We start from the raw sequence: 19,116 nt of genomic DNA, 5'->3' as shown, positions 1-19,116 counted from the left end.
ATGGACATACACTAGTTAATGCTGATAGTGAGGAATTACAACATCTCAAAATGTACCTCAAAATGAGTAACTGTATTGTATTACTGTACTGTAATGTATCAATGAGAAACGTCCTGCTCAATTCGTCCTTGTGATGGAGGTTCGGGTTGAATAACTAGTTCTTCCAATTGATTCGGACTCACGCTCAGATTGATACTGTAAAGACAGTAATGTACGTAGATTTTACCATGTGTACAATCGCTGAGGACTAAGGAAGCCTCTGGAGTTGAAGTTCAGTTATGGTAATGGCCGTTAGCTTCCGACAAGTGGTAGACCAATCACAACAGACACAACAGGCTGTCTGGCCAATCAGAGCAGAGTAGCTCGCAAGAAAGGGGGCATTTAGAGAGACCGATTCATCCGTTGAGTCGCTTGAGAATCATTGAACATTGTGGTGATGTGCAATGTATATTATGAGAAAATGAAAGTGTTTTTTGACCTTTAATGCATGCACACCTGTTGTTGGAGACCTCTAAAACTAAATGAGGAAACTTTAAAATAGCATAATAGGGGCACTTTAACTAAACCTATTAAAATGTACTTTTGGTAATGGAAAAAAAGATTAAATAAGTAAAATATAAATATTAGATGAAAAAAGTGAAACTTGAAAAAAAAAAAAACTTAAATTAGAATTTTTTCAATGGCAACTAACTGAAATAAAATAAGTTTAAGTTGAAATAATAAATGACAAAATTACAGCTATAGGTATTTTTAAAAGAGAAAAAAACTAATACAATGCATAACACAATTATGATATAACATTAAAATGAAAATATACAAATAAAATATAATTCAAAATATTATTAAACACTATAATAGTACATAAAATAATACTAAAATAACATTTGTGGCACAAAAATGACACATTTCACCATTAATGCTTAATGTTAGGATGTGGTTCTTTGGTCAAATAGAAATGAAAATAAAGTGAGTGAATAAAAAAATAAAATAAAACTCACCTATTATTTGTTTTGAGGTAAATCATGGCTAGAGCAAGTGTTGCACCAGGACAGGTCACGTCCACATTGATAGTGTCACCCTCCTAATAAAAAGAGAGTTACATTTACTCTGTGTTGCCTTTTGAATATTATAAGATAATGCAGTGTAAGTTCAGCATACTACAACACACTTCATTTACATTTAATTGTTAAATATAATGAAACATGCAAAATATAAATAAATACAAATAGATGGCATTTCAAACATTATTCATACCTATTATTCATCTAATTATTTTCTGTAAATAGCCCATAATTTGTGTGCATGAAAACATACTTATGGGTAATTCACACCGATAATATGAAATACATTTCAAATAATGTGCTTTGATCAGTTGCATAAATGTATTTTAATCTCATTCTATTTTAAGTCTACTTCCCTTAAATTGAAATGACTATTCTGCATCTTTTTTGCAAACTTTTTTTTTGGCAAAAAATGTATGCATAAATATATATATACGGATGATCCATGAAAATGCATGAATGCAGCATACTTCTTTTGTTTATTGTAACATTGTTCACTTTCACTTCACCAGATAATTAATATGACAGCACATATTCATGACGACACCTTGATCTGATAGCTGGGAGACTTGTGTTTCTCTCTGTTGATGCCAGCATGAGTGCGCCGATGACCTCCTACCATGTACTGATAGAGCTGCTCGGGCACGTTCAGGTCGGTCATCCCGATCAGGTTACTGCCGTGCTGCAGAGAAGTAGAGAGCAAACAGTTGGTTAAGCGTGGGAATAACTCCGGTTCCCATCTCTCATTGATGCACATCGCAAGCGGTTTCTAATGAATACTACTTCAAATACTAACTCCATCACTTTAATAGGTGCAATACCACACAGACTAAAGGCCCGTTCACATCAAGGACGATAACTATAACCAGATAATTAGGGATGCACTGATGTATCGGCCAATAATCGGTATCGCCTGATAAAAGCAATTATTTTCACTATTGGCTGATTGTTTAAAAAATAGCTGATGATCAAGGCTGATTACATCCTGTCAATCAAATGGGGGTGGAAAACGTGTCAGACTGCAACTCATGGTGTGTGAGAAGAAAATGTCTTGTGTTGAATTTAGGCTGTCGAAGTTAACATAACAGTTAAAACAATAGCAACTTAAAAGCAGGCTCTATTTGACCCTATGAATCACACATCCGCCCCTACACCAAACATTATATGTAGCGCGCCTCCTATCCAATAATCGCAAAGAACTTTGTGCTTTTTTATGTCTGATAAGAAACTAAAACCGGGTGCACACTGTGTGATTTTGGAAGGATTCCTAAAGGATTCCTCTGATCCTAGGCTAAAATCTGAAGTCTTTGGTCCTTAGTTTGACATGTTCACCCACAGCCGTTTAATGACCGCTGCGATCAAATTTGACCTCAGACGAAATTCTGACAGTGTCCAAACTATGACCAAAATGAGCGCTAGAGGTTTTTTGTAGCCACCATTTCAATCTTGCATGTAATGCAGCTCCCGGTCACCGAATGCGTCATTGATTAATGATATCAAACTCCGGACACATTTTCTTGCGTGCGTCCGTTTTTACCGCGGCTTGACTATCGTACAGTCTGACAGCGGGGATCATTTTCGTACAGTCTGACAAGGAACAAACATAAAGGACTATTATAAATCGCACAGTGTGCACCCGGCTCAGCTTTCAAATTCTGTCCATTTTATCACGAAAGTCAAACAATAAATGGTGTTTCAACACTGTAGTGTCTCATGTCCAAGCCGCAGCACAGAGCCTTTTCTTTTAATTTACTACAAGTTATAGCATGAAAAAAACATGCATGAACATCAAATTGTATTTTTAAAGATACAGTACAACTTACAGAAATGTATCATGTCTCATGTAGGGATGTGCTAGACTATTCAACAAGTCAATTAAAAAATACTGCTGTTGGTCGACTTGGAAATACTAGTCGTTTACATTGTTTGCACATTTATTGTTATGCTTTAAATGATGATGTATCAACATATGTGTATATCTGGAGCGGAAAACTAAATTTCATTTTACCTCAGACTTTGCATGCGTTGGTTTTCTCTGTTCAACTCGTGGCGGGTTCAGAGAAAGATGAGCAAGGCGAGGGAGTATTTTGAAAGCCTACACAAAACGTTTCCATTTTTCTGTCATGTCAAACTAGCATATCGTCGCTGTCCGATGAAAACCACGCATGTCCATTTTGACGATTTTTAGACGGATTGAATGTCCAGGTTAATTTCCGTATACAGTTTGCTTCACATATCTAAATGGCCAATGAAAAGTTGTGAAATCATGTCATCTGATTTTCACGTATATCCATTTGGTGTCAAAGCTGTCAATCACGCCGCGTATCTCCCGCCCTGTGGAAGCATCTCGCCGGTCTCGTGAAGTTTCACCGAAGCTCAGCACTGGATAGCCGAAAGTACGGCATTGAAGCTCTCCACAGTTTAGTTCTAATCTAGTTCTTCACAGATTAGTTTGCTTGCTAATATGTAAAATAATAATAAAATAATAATAATAATAAACTCTGTCTCATTGATAAGATTCAAACTTTTTTTTCCTTAGTCAAACTGATCAAATTATAGCCTGTAATGCTACTGTCATGATTGTCACTAGAACATGCCTCACTCATACTGCGATCACCGCTTGCCAGAGGCTGAGAATGTCCAGCACGTATTCCTCTGTCAATATGAAACGCGACTTGGCCATTCTAATTAATGATCGGAAGAACAGGTATCGACCACCGTTACTGTAAAATATGCACGTATGTCCATTTAAACTCAATTTTGGTCAAATGTGGATTATATCATTACACTGGCAAGAATATGGTTACATGTAAAGATGTTTGATATAATACCGGTTTATAATACAGGCTTGATATAATACCGGTTATGAGGAACAATACGATATGAAATTTTATTGCAAACATTTCCGTTTAAACATTTATGAAATTAGTCGTTGCGCACATCCCTATTCTTGTGGAATCACTCAGTGTTTCAACCACGGAAAGACGCCAATAAAACAGCTTGTGAACAATGTCACATAACGTTGCATTTACCTCAGGAAAGTTATCCAATGTTCACAGTTAGCTATAAAAAAAACACTAGAGAGGAGCTTATTTACTGTTAATGTATGTTTGAATACATTGGTCATGAAGACAAGCGTTTATTAAAACTACCTGATGTGCAACTGAGTTGTACATAAACACTTTAGTTTTTATTTGAGTGTATTTAGATCTAAAAATAGAAATAGTTTGGGCTCTGTTGTTCATTTTAACCTCTAATATTAAAGTAGTGTACCAAATGAGTGGGTACCCTATATCATTTAAAGCAGGGGTGTCCAAACTCGGTCCTGGAGGGCCACTGTCCTGCAGAGTTTAGCTCCAACTTGCCTCAACACACCTGCCTGGAAGTTTTTAGTATGCATATAAGATCTTGATTAGCTTGTTCACATGTGTTTGATTAGGGTTGGAGCTAAACTTTGCAGGACAGTGGCCCACCAGGATATATATTTATATATTAGGGATGCCACAATTCTCAATATAATATTGAACCATTCGGTACGGCATTCACGGTTCAATTCGCACTTGTGAATTGCGGTTTTGCATTTAATTAATTATTTTTCTACAAATTCTATCATTTGCCTCCATCTCAATATACTGAACAACGCGACATACATTCACATCACACGTTAGTGGTAGAGTTATACTCACGGAACACTATAGTTATTCACAATCACGAAAGTTCATTATTTACATCCGGTCTAAAGCCTTCATTCACGTGGATATGAACTGTTTTATCATGCGTTTTCCCAGCGCGCACACTTAAACGCCTATCAAACACGTGATTACTGGACTAAGTAGTCTTACTGCGCTAATACTGTCAAATACACACAAGGTTAACATAAACACAGTCGGTTATGTCTAAAGTGAAAGTAAATTCGCATGTGTCTGTATATTAGATGCACGTCTTAAATTGACAGCAGCGCAGCCTAGTGAACACGCCGTCCTTAAAGGGACAGTTCACCTCTAAAATTGTCATTTTTTACTCACTCTAATATTGTTCCAAACCTGTATTAATTTCTCGATGACAGAATTTTCAATTTTTGAGTGAACTATCCCTTTAATGTCTAATACAACAAGAAAAGACAAAGAGAAAATCACTCACTGTTCTTGACTGAAAAACTTATACAGTAGCTAAGAATCAGTGTATATTTTATAGTGAAGTCTATGTAGTGTTTTATTTTTACATTTATTCATTCAATTTCATACTAAAATGCTGCTGTACAGCTCTGAGCTGCCAGTGTAAATCTTTATATATATTTATTTTATATTATACAATACACTAGGAATGTGTACATGGGTTTTTTTTAAGTTAAGTTTTAAGTTTAAGGTTTTTCAATTCTTTTAAGTAAAATAAAGTTAAAAACCGAGGTATGTATTGAACCGTGGACTAACTGTATTGTTGCATCCCTTATCCCTATATATACACACACACGCTATCTACTTATTTAACGGTCAATTCTGTTATTACTCTGTGTACCTTGGTACTATTGTCTGTATTTATTGTCAATATTTACTGTCTTTTTTAGTCCTCGTGACTAGTTGTGTCCCAAATGACGCACCATACACAGAGCATACATACATAGTGTATAAGTGCATAATGTACTCAACCGTGTGGTGTATGAACTTTATAAGGTTATTTTGTCTTTCAACATTGGAGTCTGATAGCCCCTCCCCTTCTGTTGAGTGCATGAAGTGTCCAACATTCCACACTTAGTTTTTTGGTTAATTAAGTGCATCATCTGGGTATTTAAAGTGCCTTGTTTTCTTATAGGAATTTTAAGTGTTAACACACTACTTGCACTGTTTATACTACAAAACAGCATAGAGTAGTGCGCTAGAATGTGAATTGAGATGCACCAACTGTCTACTACATGCGTCACTGTTGTTTCCTTGCTATGCAGTGTGCTACAAATACACACTGCACAATTGAAGACAATAACAATAGTGTGCATTAATTTTAGTTGGGGAAAATTGATAATTTTTTTGGACCACTGTGTTCCTCCAAACTTGTTTCTGTTGTTGCGAGGAAATGGAAAATTATCAAATTCAGAAAATGCTTAGGAAACACTTACCCCAAGGCAGACCATACCAAGCGCCAGTCCTGCTGCTAAAGAGTAGGACTCCCTATCTGTACAGTACTCCATCTCAGGACCAGGTGGACGTCCTTGGGAATGACACAACACATAGCTGTTTCGGTCTCAGATATAAGACAAGTTAATATTCTATCATAAAATGAGCTGTTGTTCTCATTTGTGCTCATTCATTTCATGCGAAACCCTAAACACACACACTAACCGATCTCTGCCAGCAACACCTCTGCATTGTGCCGGTGACCGGTGCCCTGGTAAACCAGACCGATGCCGACCACGGCGGCCACTTGCACGCTGTGAGGCACATCCAGCTCCGTGGAGGTGGGCGGCAGCAGCGCGGGGATGTGGATGCTTAGCAGACGGGTGATGGACATGTCCATAGTGCCCAGTTTAGCAGCAGAAACACCCAACAGCAGCCCGATACTCGTCATTTCGTGACCCTGAGGAGACAAGATATAACCATGTCATTATATGTTCATTTGTTATAATTTAGCCCAAATAAACAACAATAAGGCCAAATGATAATACATTTTATTTCTTATTAATATATAATCAGTGAGGAAAATAAGTATTTTGCATGTTCTCCCACTTATAAATCATGGAGGGGTCTGAAATTGTCATTGTAGGTGCATGTCCACTGTGAGAGACATAATCTAAATAAAAAAATCCAGAAATCACAATGTATGATTTTTTTACTATTTATTTGTGTGATACAGCTGCAAATAAGTATTTGAACACCTGTCTATCAACTAGAATTCTGACCCTCAAAGACCTCCATTTATTATCCTAAATTAGATGCACCTGTTTGAGGTCGTTAGCTGCATAAAGACACCTGTCCACCCCATACAATCAGTAAGAATCCAACTACTAACATGGCCAAGACCAAAGAGCTGTCCAAAGACACTAGAGACAAAATTGTACACCTCCACAAGTCTGGAAAGGGCTACGGGGAAATTGCCAAGCAGCTCGGTGAAAAAAGGTCCACTGTTGGAGCAATCATTAGAAAATGGAAGAAGCTAAACATGACTGTCAATCTCCCTCGGACTGGGGCTCCATGCAAAATCTCACCTCGTGGGGTCTCAATGATCCTAAGAAAGGTGTGAAATCAGCCCAGAACTACACGGGAGGAGCTGGTCAATGACCTAAAAAGAACGAGGACCACCGTTTTCAAGGTTACTGTTGGTAATACACTAAGACGTCATGGTTTGAAATCATGCATGGCACGGAAGGTTCCCCTGCTTAAACCAGCACATGTCCAGGCCCGTCTTAAGTTTGCCAATGACCATTTGGATGATCCAGAGGAGTCATGGGAGAAAGTTGTGTGGTCAGATGAGACCAAAATATAACTTTTTGGTCATAATTCCACTAAACGTGTTTGGAGGAAGAAGAATGATGAGTACCATCCCAAGAACACCATCCCTACTGTGAAGCATGGGGGTGGTAGCATCATGCTTTGGGGGTGTTTTTCTGCACATGGGACAGGGCGACTGCACTGTATTAAGGAGAGGATGACCGGGGCCATGTATTGCGAGATTTTGGGGAACAACCTCCTTCCCTCAGTTAGAGAATTGAAGATGGGTCAAGACTGGGTCTTCCAACATGACAATGAACCGAAGCACACAGCCAGGATAACCAAGGAGTGGCTCTGTAAGAAGCATATCAAGGCTCTGGCGTGGCCTAGCCAGTCTCCAGACCTAAACCCAATAGAGAATCTTTGGAGGGAGCTCAAACTCCGTGTTTCTCAGCGACAGGCCAGAAACCTGACTGATCTAGAGAAGATCTGTGTGGAGGAGTGGGCCAAAATCCCTCCTGCAGTGTGTGCAAACCTGGTGAAAAATTACAGGAAACGTTTGACCTCTGTAATTGCAAACAAAGGCTACTGTACCAAATATTAACATTGATTTTCTCAGGTGTTCAAATACTTATTTGCAGCTGTATCATACAAATAAATAGTTAAAAAATCATACATTGTAATTTCTGGAATTTTTTTTTTTAGATTATGTCTCTCACAGTGGACATGCACCTACGATGACAATTTCAGACCCCTCCATGATTTCTAAGTGGGAGAACTTGCTAAATAGCAGGGTGTTCAAATACTTATTTTCCTCATATATATATATATATATATATATATATATATATATATATATATATATATATATATAGCACCTGTTATATTAGGCAGCAAGTGAACGTTTGACCTCAAAGCCGATGTGTTAGAACCAGGAGAAAAAAATTCAAGCGAAAGGATTTGAGCGAGTTTGACAAGGGCCAAATTGTGATGGCTAGACGGGGTGTTCCCGGTCTGCAGTGGTCAATGTGTATAAAAAATGCTCCAAGGAAGGAACAGTGGTGAACCAACGACAGGGTCATGGGCGGCCAAGGCTCATTGATGCACGTGGGGAGCGAAGGGTGGTCTGTGTGGTCCAATCAAACATACAAGCTATTGGAGCTCAAATTGCTCAAGAAGTTAATGCTGGTTCTGATAGAAAGGTGTCAAAATACATAGTGCATCACAGTTTGTTGCGTATGGGGCGGCAGAGCCGCAGACCAGTCAGGGTGCCCATGCTGACCCATGTCCACCGCCGAAAGGGCCAACTGTTGCACGTGAGCATCAGAACTGGACCACAGAGCAATGGAAGAAGGTGGCCTGGTCTGATGAATCACGTTTTCATTACATCACGTGGATTGCCGGTGCGTGTGCGTGGCTTACCTGGGGAACACATGGCACCAGGATGCACTACGGGAAGAAGGCAAGCTGGCGGAGGCAGTGATGCTTTGGACAATGTTTCGCTGGGAAACCTTGGGTCCTGCCATCCACTTTGACACGTACCACCTACCTGAGCATTGTTGCAGACCATGTACACCCTTTCATGGAAACGGTATTGGTGGCTGTGGCTCTTTCAGCAGATAATGCGCCACCACAAAGCACAAATGGTTCAGGAATGGTTTGAGGAGTAAAACAAAGAGTTTGAGGTGTTGACTTGGCCTCCAAATTCCCCAGATCTCAATCCAATCGTGCATCTGTGGGATGTGCTGAACAAACAAGTCCGATCCATGGAGGCCCCACCTCGCAACTTACAGGACTTCCAGGATCTGCTGCTAACATCTGGTGCCAGATACCACAGCACACCTTCAGGGGTCTAGTGAAGTTCAAGTCTTGATGGGTCAGGGCTGTTTTGGCAGCAAAAGGGGGACCAACAATATTTTATATATATACACACACACACAAACATTTTAAGCCATCAACTCTCTCCAATCAAGTAAAGAATGACTTTGCAGTGAGCTATGCATGCTTGGGACTGACATTAACACTTTATCCATTCATTAAACTCACTCATTCATTCATTTTTACATTTGCATGAAGTAAAACAGGATGTTTTTCTGGCAGATTCTTGTAAAACAGGCATGAGTACTATCAGAGACTAGAAAGCCTGGCCGCAGATCTCAGTGTGAGAGCGGGCAGTGTAAACACCAAACTAGCTAAAGGCTCGATATAGCTTATAGATTACAGATACGCTCAGCGACCACAGAAAGTATCAACAAAGCCTGGCCTGACTGGAAATGAGAGAGCAGCACATGTTACTGCCCTGTGAACTGTCAGAATGAAACTCAGCTCTACGTTCGACTTTCATGTGAGAAAAACAACAGGATGAGAGCAAAAACCCCAGAAAACATGCAAACCTGACAGCTCCAATGCTAAAATGGCGAGATAAGAGAATTAGGGGAGGAGGAGGAAGAGGAAGAAGAGATCTTTGGTTTTCAGGAAGAGCCTCTACGATCTCTAGGTCCATTAGCAGGAGAGATGGAAAAAAAGAAGCCCAACTAAGTGCGGCCCACTTCAAGGCTACATCATCACAGAGTGTCCAATTCTAATTAAGCAAAACTTAACTTTTTAAATAACTTCTTCAATTCCATTGAAAGCCATTATGCTAAATTGGTCTTGTTTTGTTCTTCTGAATAACCACTAGAATGAACATCGCCCGCAACTCCTGATTCCCACATAGATCTCCATTATAGATAAGCGCAGGTGACTCATGGAATCTAAGGTGAATCATCCTGTTAGTTACACATAAATGTTTGGATTCGTCACATGCTACACGGATAATCTTTGGTAAACATCTGCTGATGTCTTACAGGTGGTCACAGTAGATTTCGTGGTACATTTGCATACATAAACAGGTGTTTATTACAAAAAAACAGGGCCACAGGCTCTATCTGAAATATGTAGATGGATAATATGCTAATGATTTAAGATGCAAATTAATTACAAGACAATAGCTACGTTTACATGGATGCCTTTTGCTTCAATCAGAATGAAAGCATTCTGATTGATGAATCCTATGAACACTAAATAAAGTGAACAGGTTATATGTCACAAACTTCAAATTGGACTTTATCTTTGTTTTAGATGACGAGCACACAAAGCTGTAAAAACGGCCCTTCCCACAGCCAGAACAAGGCGTCTGTACATGAGAGTCCAAAGCGAGACGTCGGACAATGTTGTCTTGCACTACTTTACATAAGATGAGTGGAAGGAGAATATTAGGCCTTGTCCACACTAGTGCGTTTTCGCATCTTTTTGTCTCCGTTTCTCTCCGTTTTCCATCCATACAGAGATGGTGTGTTTGGCCTGTGAAACTGAGCTTTTAAAAAATGCTTTCCCAAGTGGATGCAGTTTTCGCATTGTAGTGTGGACTGTGAAAACTAGGGATTCGGACGAATATTGGTCTTTTTGACGGGGTTCAGTTTCTCCCGAACCTTCGAATTTTTTTCCACCAAACCGAACCCTAGGCTTGCACTATGCGCGCTCCGCCGTTGGTCGAACGTAATGCCGCCGTTGATTACAGGAAGGTGTTTACTAGGTGGACCGGCCGAATGCAGTCTGCTATGAGAAAGTGAAAATTTAACTTGAGCAGAAAAAGTGTTGTTTGGCAGTACTTTCAGTCAAAAGAAGGCGATTCAAGTCGATCTACATGTTCAATTTGCAATGCCGATTTGTCTCGTGGTGACAAGGACCCTAAACAATAGCCGCTGTCAAAACATTTGCGTATGAATTGCGTCCGAAAGAATACGAGTTGTGCATGAAGGAATCTACAGACAGCAGCCAAAATGCAGCAACCCCAGGTATGGCAAAGGAAGGACAGTTATCCTGGCATAATGATGCCTATTCTTTTTTTCTTTTTTTTTACAGTTAAAATAAAATGAAAAATACACTGCTGTGGACATAGTTTACTTCATTAAATGTGTTTACTGTAACATTGGACTGAGGATGGGAGTAGTATTCGGTTTCGAATTCGGCAGAATCTTAAACAGTGGATTCGGTATTCGGCCGAACCCCAAAAATCTGGATTCGGTGCTTCCCTAGTGAAAACTGAGGTATTTAAAAACGACGCATGTTTAGTCATGTGACGCATATTGAACCGATAGCAATGTATGTTTATACCACTATTGTACCTGTTATGTGTTATTCACTTTCACACGGTTGGAAAAGACGTTACTTTGTTTGTACACTCTTCATACAAAGATGACAGAACATTAACTCGCAATTGCTGTCCTGCAGCAACATGAGCCATTGTTTTAGACCAAACATAATAATGGTAAGCGAGTGTGACCTGGACACATCAGTGAATGGGGAGATATTTTGTTAAATAAAATGATCCTGCCAGAAGAATAGCATGAGAACTTTATTATGTCTGTTCCATCTATAATATCATCTCAGTGAGCTTTTATGAGGGTTTACACATGTGCATTATGGTGAATTTAGTGTTTTCCTACATATAGAAACTTTTGGAAAATGCCTGAAAAAGCTATTTTGGACGGAGAGAGTTTTGAAACAAAAACAGTTTCAAATGTATCTGGATTAAGGTAGACATAGCCTTAGATTGATACGACATTCATTCATAACACTATATTCAACAACAGCTCGTTCTGTGTGTCATTTGTCATTGTGCAATTTCTACTTCATTGGATTTGTGTTCCAGTTTTCATGTGTTTACATGACCTTTCGAATGGATTAGAAAAGGTTTAAACCACCCCTTACAATCAGATTTGACCAATTCATTCCAATTGACGTGACTTATTTGACTTTTTTTTAATTCCGATTATGCTACTGGTTAGATTACAATGGGTAGAGGTCGACCAATTCATCGGTTTTGCCGACTAATAGGCACCGATAGTTGATTGGTGTAACAATCGGTTATCGGCAAAAATCCTCACCGATAGTTGCGTCCGTTGCTGGAGCGGCTGAGACGGGTGTGCTGTTATTATACAGTACAAGAGCTCTGAGAAAGGTCTGTTGGCATGATATAGCACGAGAGCGGCCTCTAGAGGCGGAAAAAAAACTCAGGTGTGTTGTTTACATTACCACGTGAGGCTGCGCGCTGAACGAAGAGTGCTGACACTTCAGATGTTTAAAAAACGCCAGCGAAACGGAACACTACAGTACTTGTTGCCAAATCATTATAAAGTCATTAATTTCTTGACTAGATGCTGCATTAACTGGTAAATAACAGCAGTGTGTATGTTTCTCGACAAGGCTGAGAGGACGCTAATAGCAGTACCTCAAGCAGTTAAAACAAAGTGATAAAAACACACACAAGTCTGACCCAAATGTTGCATATATAAACTTAATGATGTGAGAACGCAAACTGTATCATGCTGCCGACAGAAACATAAACAAAGCAGAAGCGCATTCGTTTTTTATTAGATAATCTCCTTCTAAAAAAGCTGACTGTTTGGATATGTATGAAATGGTAACACTGCAATTCGATTACATTTGTAACATTGACTAAGATTAATAAATGCTGTGGAAGTATTGTTCATCGTTAGTATGTTAATTTCAACATTAAATTGTTTGAATTTTTATCTGTTAACCTTGGTTGATGCACTATGAACTAACATGAATGATCAAGGTACAAATGTATTGCTCATATTAATACATGCTTTAAAAATGTATGCATAATGCTTGTAGTTAATGTAAGCTAATACATCCTTCACCTATGAAATGTACATGCATGTTTCTAGATTATAGGTAAATAAACAAATTTGACCTGTAATATTTTAATGTTTAAATTATTTTCTGAAGAATTTGTTATGTTAGAACTTCTCATTTTGATATTCATATAGTTTTAATTATGTTTTTTTATCCAGTATCTATTTTAAAAACTATCGGTCGATTAATCGGTTATCGGCAAGTGCAGCCCAACCTAGTTATCGGTAAAATCCACTATCGGTCGACCTCTAACAATGAGATCCATGTAAACACAGCTAATCTGTTGTTAATAGTACATAAATATTACTCAAATAACATTGGACCATGGAGAGTGGCATTATATCCCATTCCCCATATTCGCCATACGTTTCACTCACGATTGAATAATCGTCCCATCTGAGGCTGTAACTGACCTTGGTGAGGTAGTCATGGATGTTAAGTGTTGCTAGTTTGGTGAGGTGGCCGTTGAGGCCCAGGGCCATGAGGAAGCCAGCGTACTCGTTAGCCAGGTCAGCACTTTTGGGTTTGTTGTAGGCAATCCAAGCAGATTCCACCTGGGAAGCAGGGGCGATCTTAAGACCAGCCGCCACTCCATTATGAAAGCTGGGCCAGCTGGTCATGTTGGGTGGCACGTCAATGTTACCGCTGTTCAGGTCCACCATGGCGTTCCTGGGAGGAGCACGGCCTGGAGAAGACAAAATAATTAGTTTATTAACTAAGATATTGCATTGCTTGCTGGATTCAACAAAGACAAAACAGTGCGTTTTACAGTGGGAAAGAGCAAGTAAATTGCAGAGGAAGAGGTTTATTATAAAATGACAAATAAAATCAAATTGATGCAAACAATTACTAATAAATGACGCGCAGATATCATACTAATTCTTACCTGTTTGATTTGTGTATGACTGATATGCAGTCAGTTTGTTTATGTTAAAATCCAAATGGATTGAACACTTATGTGCAATTCAAATATATAAATTATAATTAGGCCTAAATATTTTTTTGAGAGTGGTTGCCAGGGCTTTGGAATTCCGGGTGGTTACTTAGTAGGGCAAGTTTAAAAAAACCCACCCAAATGTCTACATATGAACACCACCACTAAGGGTCCTGGGAAAACGTTTTCTCTTTAACGGACATGAAATCGTTGAAGATAGTGTGAAAGATATAATGCAGTGGTGGGAAGGGTCGGATATACTTCTGGGCACGGTTACTGCCAACGAAATTCAACAAGGCTCTTAAAAGCGGTTTTGCTAGTGCTGTAAAACTGTTCATTAGAAAGCTTCAAAAACATGAGCGGTGGTTTATGAGAGTACCAGTCAGGTTGAGTTTGGGCACAGGGAGTGGTTCAGTTGGCACAGGGTGGTATGAGAAGAGTGTGAAGAGTCCTCGTCCCACTGGAAGAGACATGGTGCGCTGGCACAACTGTAGCAGTCTGCAACAAAAATAAAGAGCAATGATTCATTTTTTTATGTTTACAGAAGGGCATATATTTCCATATCACTGTCAGCCAAAACTCTACATTTTGCCATTTTTATTTTTCCCCCATAATTCATTACTATTGGTCATCCTTTATGTCTTTCTGTGGGATTTGCAAATATTTAACCAATGAAAAGTATTCAAAAGAGCTTGTGACTAAACCTCATAACTTAATTGGATCCTCAAACTGTCGTAAAATTTGCAAGGGTAAATAAACAACTGTTGAATGTACATTTTCTTTACTAAACACTATATATAGTATATATAAAGGCTAATGTTTTCTGTATTTGAGGAGCGAAGAAGACTGCATGCAAGTCATAGCCAGAACTATTTAACTATTATAAGATAAATATTATTTTCCTATGGGTTTTCAATCAATACCTCTGTTTATATTTAGTTACTTTTAATCCATTTTGTTTTGGACGTGTGTGTAAATCAATTTTTTTTTATTGTATGTACTGAAAACTGTCCTCCTCCTCTAATCCTTCTGTCAAAAGCATCATATATTGAGTAACATTAAAGGCAGAGTGTCTAAGTAATTGCTTCTAGAGAATGTTAAATGTTTAAGAACGCAAGGGGACAAACTGAAGGATTCAAGCAGGTCTCAACCGAGGTTATGGCATATTGTTGTAAGTTATCTGAGGCACTCAACTGCAAGGCCTCAGATAACTACCTACCCCTCCTTCCATCACACTCTTGGTAGAAAACTCAGATATGCTGCCTCTTTTATCTCTTTTTTGTCTCTCTCATACTTCAAGTTTTAATCTGCAAATGCTGTGAGAAACATGTGAATAATGCTTCTTCCTGTAGTCAAGGTCAGTAGGCCTGGGAAAAGTCTAGGGAGTCAGATAAAATGTTTCCAATAAGAAAAATATTTACGTACATCAGTTGGGCATATTATGGGATTTTGAGGAAGACCAATGTGGATGAAGATGAACCGGAAAGTGTACATATATGATAAAAGGAAGTAAGAGGCCTTATGATAATCTGGTCATAATTTAACTTGCATAATAAAGGCTCTTTCGGGTTTTTCAACTCCGCAATTTTGCCAAAACTAACTTCACCAGTTTCCCTCAATCACCAGAAATATCTCTGCTTGAGAATTCATTGTCAGCCTCTACAGGTGGTAGTCGTATATCCTCTATCCACACCATGTTACTTTAATTTACTACATCCTCTCTCTCCTGCTTGAAAATAACTTGGGAGAATGAGTTGCAAATCAAGTTAATCGGAAGAGCTATGGTCTGAGGCCCTTGCTAGAGTTAATTCTACCTCTGTATGTGCTCGACTAAGTCTCATTCAGCTAAAATTCTTTCATCAAATTCATTTGACTAAAACTATATTTCATAAATTGTTCCCAGAAACAGAGGACTCCTGTACCAGATGCTCCTTCTCTCCCACTGGTCACACCCATACATTCTTTAGCTGCCCAAATCTGGCCTCATATTGGGCTTCTTTTTGACTTCATGTCTATCTCCAAGTCTTATAGTTGCCATCTTTGGCGTGTGTCACTCGTCATCCATCACAAGACAGAGAGTAGAGGTTATCGCTTTCGCTTCTCATATTGCTAGAAGAATCTTGTTGCATTGGAAGTGTCCAAACCCACCCCCAACTCCCTCTCGGTTAAAGGATCTGATGTCATTCCTTTCACTTTAAAAACTAAAATACACTAAAAAATGCTCAACTGATAAATCAAAAAGAACTTGGAACCCTATTCTAAATCTTCATGACTCGGTGTCCTCACTAGATTCTGACTTTATATATATATATATAACATGGGTGTGCAAACAGGCATTTTTAATTTGAAATTCATATGTATGATGTATGATTTTGCTTAGAACTCATTTTGTAGCTCTCTGAGATGTGTCGGTTGTAAAACAGACAACTCAATTTCAGACAAGTACATTTTATTTAATTTTTACCATTAAGTGGTCTGACTTCAATTTTATATTGGTGAATTTTCACCACAATAGTCTGTGCATAGCACAGTTATGTTTTATAGCATGAGTTTTTGGCCAAATAACAGAACAAATTGAGCACCCACATAGTTACAATAAACTTTATAACCTTTAAGTTGATGAAAGGATAATGCAATGCATTTACTACCTCAGGCCGTTCTAATGATGGACACAACATGTCTGAACATACTGGTCAAAAACAACTTGATTTTGGGCTCCAGACTAACATTTGAGAGCAGCGGCACCAGCACCACTAAATAATAATAAAATTACTATTGTTTTGCTAATAAGTGCAGTTACTATTAATAATATTACATGTGTTTATTGGAAATGTAACAGTGAAGCACTGAGCTGATATGCAGATAATATGAACTTTTATTAAGAACAGCAATGTGCAAAACCCTCATTTTTATATGGAAAATGTAAATATTCTACTCTTATTACATGTACCATTGTTGTTCTATAATATCACACTGAACTGACGACAGCTTCAGTGATTATAAAAGGAGCACTCTTTACTTACTTTCTGTGTAATTCAGACACAATTCAAAGAAAATTGAATGGGAAGTGGAAATGGCTAATAAGTCAAATAAGTGCTCCTCCGATGCCAGCTACTGATTATAGTGGTAATTTTATGCCTTTTTTAAATTATTAGTGCTTGGTTGCCACAAAGTGTTAGTTTTCCTACACCATTAAACTTTTAGTTTTACAAATCATCACATTAAAAATAAATAACATTAAAATTTGATCATATTTAGAGGTTTGAAGTGCTGGAAAAAGTGTGAAGCACTTGAAAAGTGCTTGAATTTCACTCTCAAATGGGTTGTACTAATCCTGAGATGTATAATGTAATAAAAAAAATTCTACAGACTATTTCTGCCACAATACCATGTGGTGTTACTACATTAAATCCATGGTGAATTTTGGTGATTTGTGGACTGAAACCCCTGAACTTCGTTCATGGCTCAATGTTTCTCCTGGTTTCCACGTCAAAGCTAATCTGATATCTGTTTTTTCGACGAACACTTCCCACTAGATCTCACTAGTGATATTATTAATTCTGTGGTGAATTCAAATGCTTTCTAACTGGATCTCCCAGCACTGTTTATTATTGCGCCGAGCTGATAAACAGTCCGTGCAGTGCAGTTTAAACTTCCTGAAAAGAAACAGTTTTGAAACATACAAGGTTTCCACCTGACAGCGATGACCTACACTTCCAGGGTACATTTCAAGGCATTTGTGTTTTCTTTCTTTCTTTACAGATCCTTGCAGAAGCCTTCATTCTTGAAAATCAAGGTTACACAGCAGCAATGCCATAGAAGAACCATTTTTGGTTCCCCAAAGAACATTTCAGTAAATGGTTTTCTTAGTGTGAAGAACATTTTAAAAACCTAAAGAGACTTTTCCACTATAAAGAATCTTTTGTGGAATGGAAAGTTTCCGTGGATGTTAAAGGTTCTTCATGGAACAGTAGATGCATTTCATAAAGAACCTTTATTTTTAAGAATGTACAGGACTTTATTTTCAAACGGATGCTCACTTGTTCTCTTTCTCCTCAATGTACTCATGGTCACTGACTTCAGGCAGGTGGGGCACATTGACCCGGACGGGTCTGGAGCTCTGGAGCAGACGCCGGACCTCCTGCACCCTCAGATCCTGACTCCAGATCAGCCCCGTCACCTCCGGGCGCAAGTCTGTCATACCGTCCTCCTCCTCATCGGCATCGCTGGTCACTGGCGGCTCAAGCATTACGTTCAGACCGACAGTCTAGGGCAAACACAAACACACTGAATATACAATGAAAACCCGTTGTTTAATTCTTTCCAATGCAGCATTCACTTCACATCAGAATTACAGTAATTACACATTCTAAAATTAGAAAATACCAGTCTTAAATACCATATTCAAGTCTTCAGCCCAATTCAGACAGTAGTTGTTTAAACTGGTGACGTGAGTTACTTTCAGCACTGCCACTACCCAGGAGACAATAATTCAAAATCGTTTTTGGAAGCCAAATATAGTTTTAAAAATCTGTTGCTTAGTTTTAAAAATCTGTATTTGATGCTTCGTATGATAATGAATTTGCAAGTACGTAGACGAATAATATGTCTAATTTTTAACATAAAAGAAAAATAAAGCAACTTCAACAGTTAAAGATAGTTAGGCAGCTTAATGTATTTTGTATATTACTATTGATAGTATCTTAAAGAGCACCTATCATGGAATTTTGAAATGTACCTTTCATGTAGTGTGTAACATAGATCTAAGTGAACAAAAACATCCTGCAAAGTTTGAAATATGACAGTGCACCATATATATAGTTATTTTCTTTCAAAAGTAAGAGTCGACTCTGAGTCATTTTTAAGAATCGTTAGAAGACCGAAGCTTTTTCTCTGACTAGATGACGTCAACTTGTCAAGTTATTTGAATACGATACGCCCACTTATTGCGCTCCAAGACGCCAGTGAAAACTAGAAAACATCATGGCGACGAGACGCT

The 19,116-nt window shown here is 38.5% G+C and overlaps 1 protein-coding gene across 1 annotated transcript in view; it reads right to left on the bottom strand.

The window, feature by feature from the left end:
• Positions 1-19,116, bottom strand: part of anapc1 (anaphase promoting complex subunit 1) — a 107,813-nt gene that overhangs the window by 33,289 nt on the left and 55,408 nt on the right. Inside the window, exons 26-32 of the mRNA XM_079843584.1 lie at positions 18,158-18,384; positions 14,497-14,615; positions 13,597-13,868; positions 6,395-6,629; positions 6,172-6,263; positions 1,609-1,743; positions 999-1,081 (exon numbers count right to left, since the gene is read on the bottom strand). Coding sequence (XP_079699710.1) covers positions 999-1,081; positions 1,609-1,743; positions 6,172-6,263; positions 6,395-6,629; positions 13,597-13,868; positions 14,497-14,615; positions 18,158-18,384 — 1,163 coding nt within the window. The remainder of the gene's footprint in view (positions 1-998; positions 1,082-1,608; positions 1,744-6,171; positions 6,264-6,394; positions 6,630-13,596; positions 13,869-14,496; positions 14,616-18,157; positions 18,385-19,116) is intronic.

This window comes from Gobio gobio, assembly GCF_949357685.1.
Source record: "Gobio gobio genome assembly, chromosome: 18".
NCBI classification, from domain to species: Eukaryota; Metazoa; Chordata; class Actinopteri; order Cypriniformes; family Gobionidae; genus Gobio; species Gobio gobio.
Note: the sequence above shows the minus strand (reverse complement) of the source record. Positions and strands in the feature narration are given on the sequence as shown.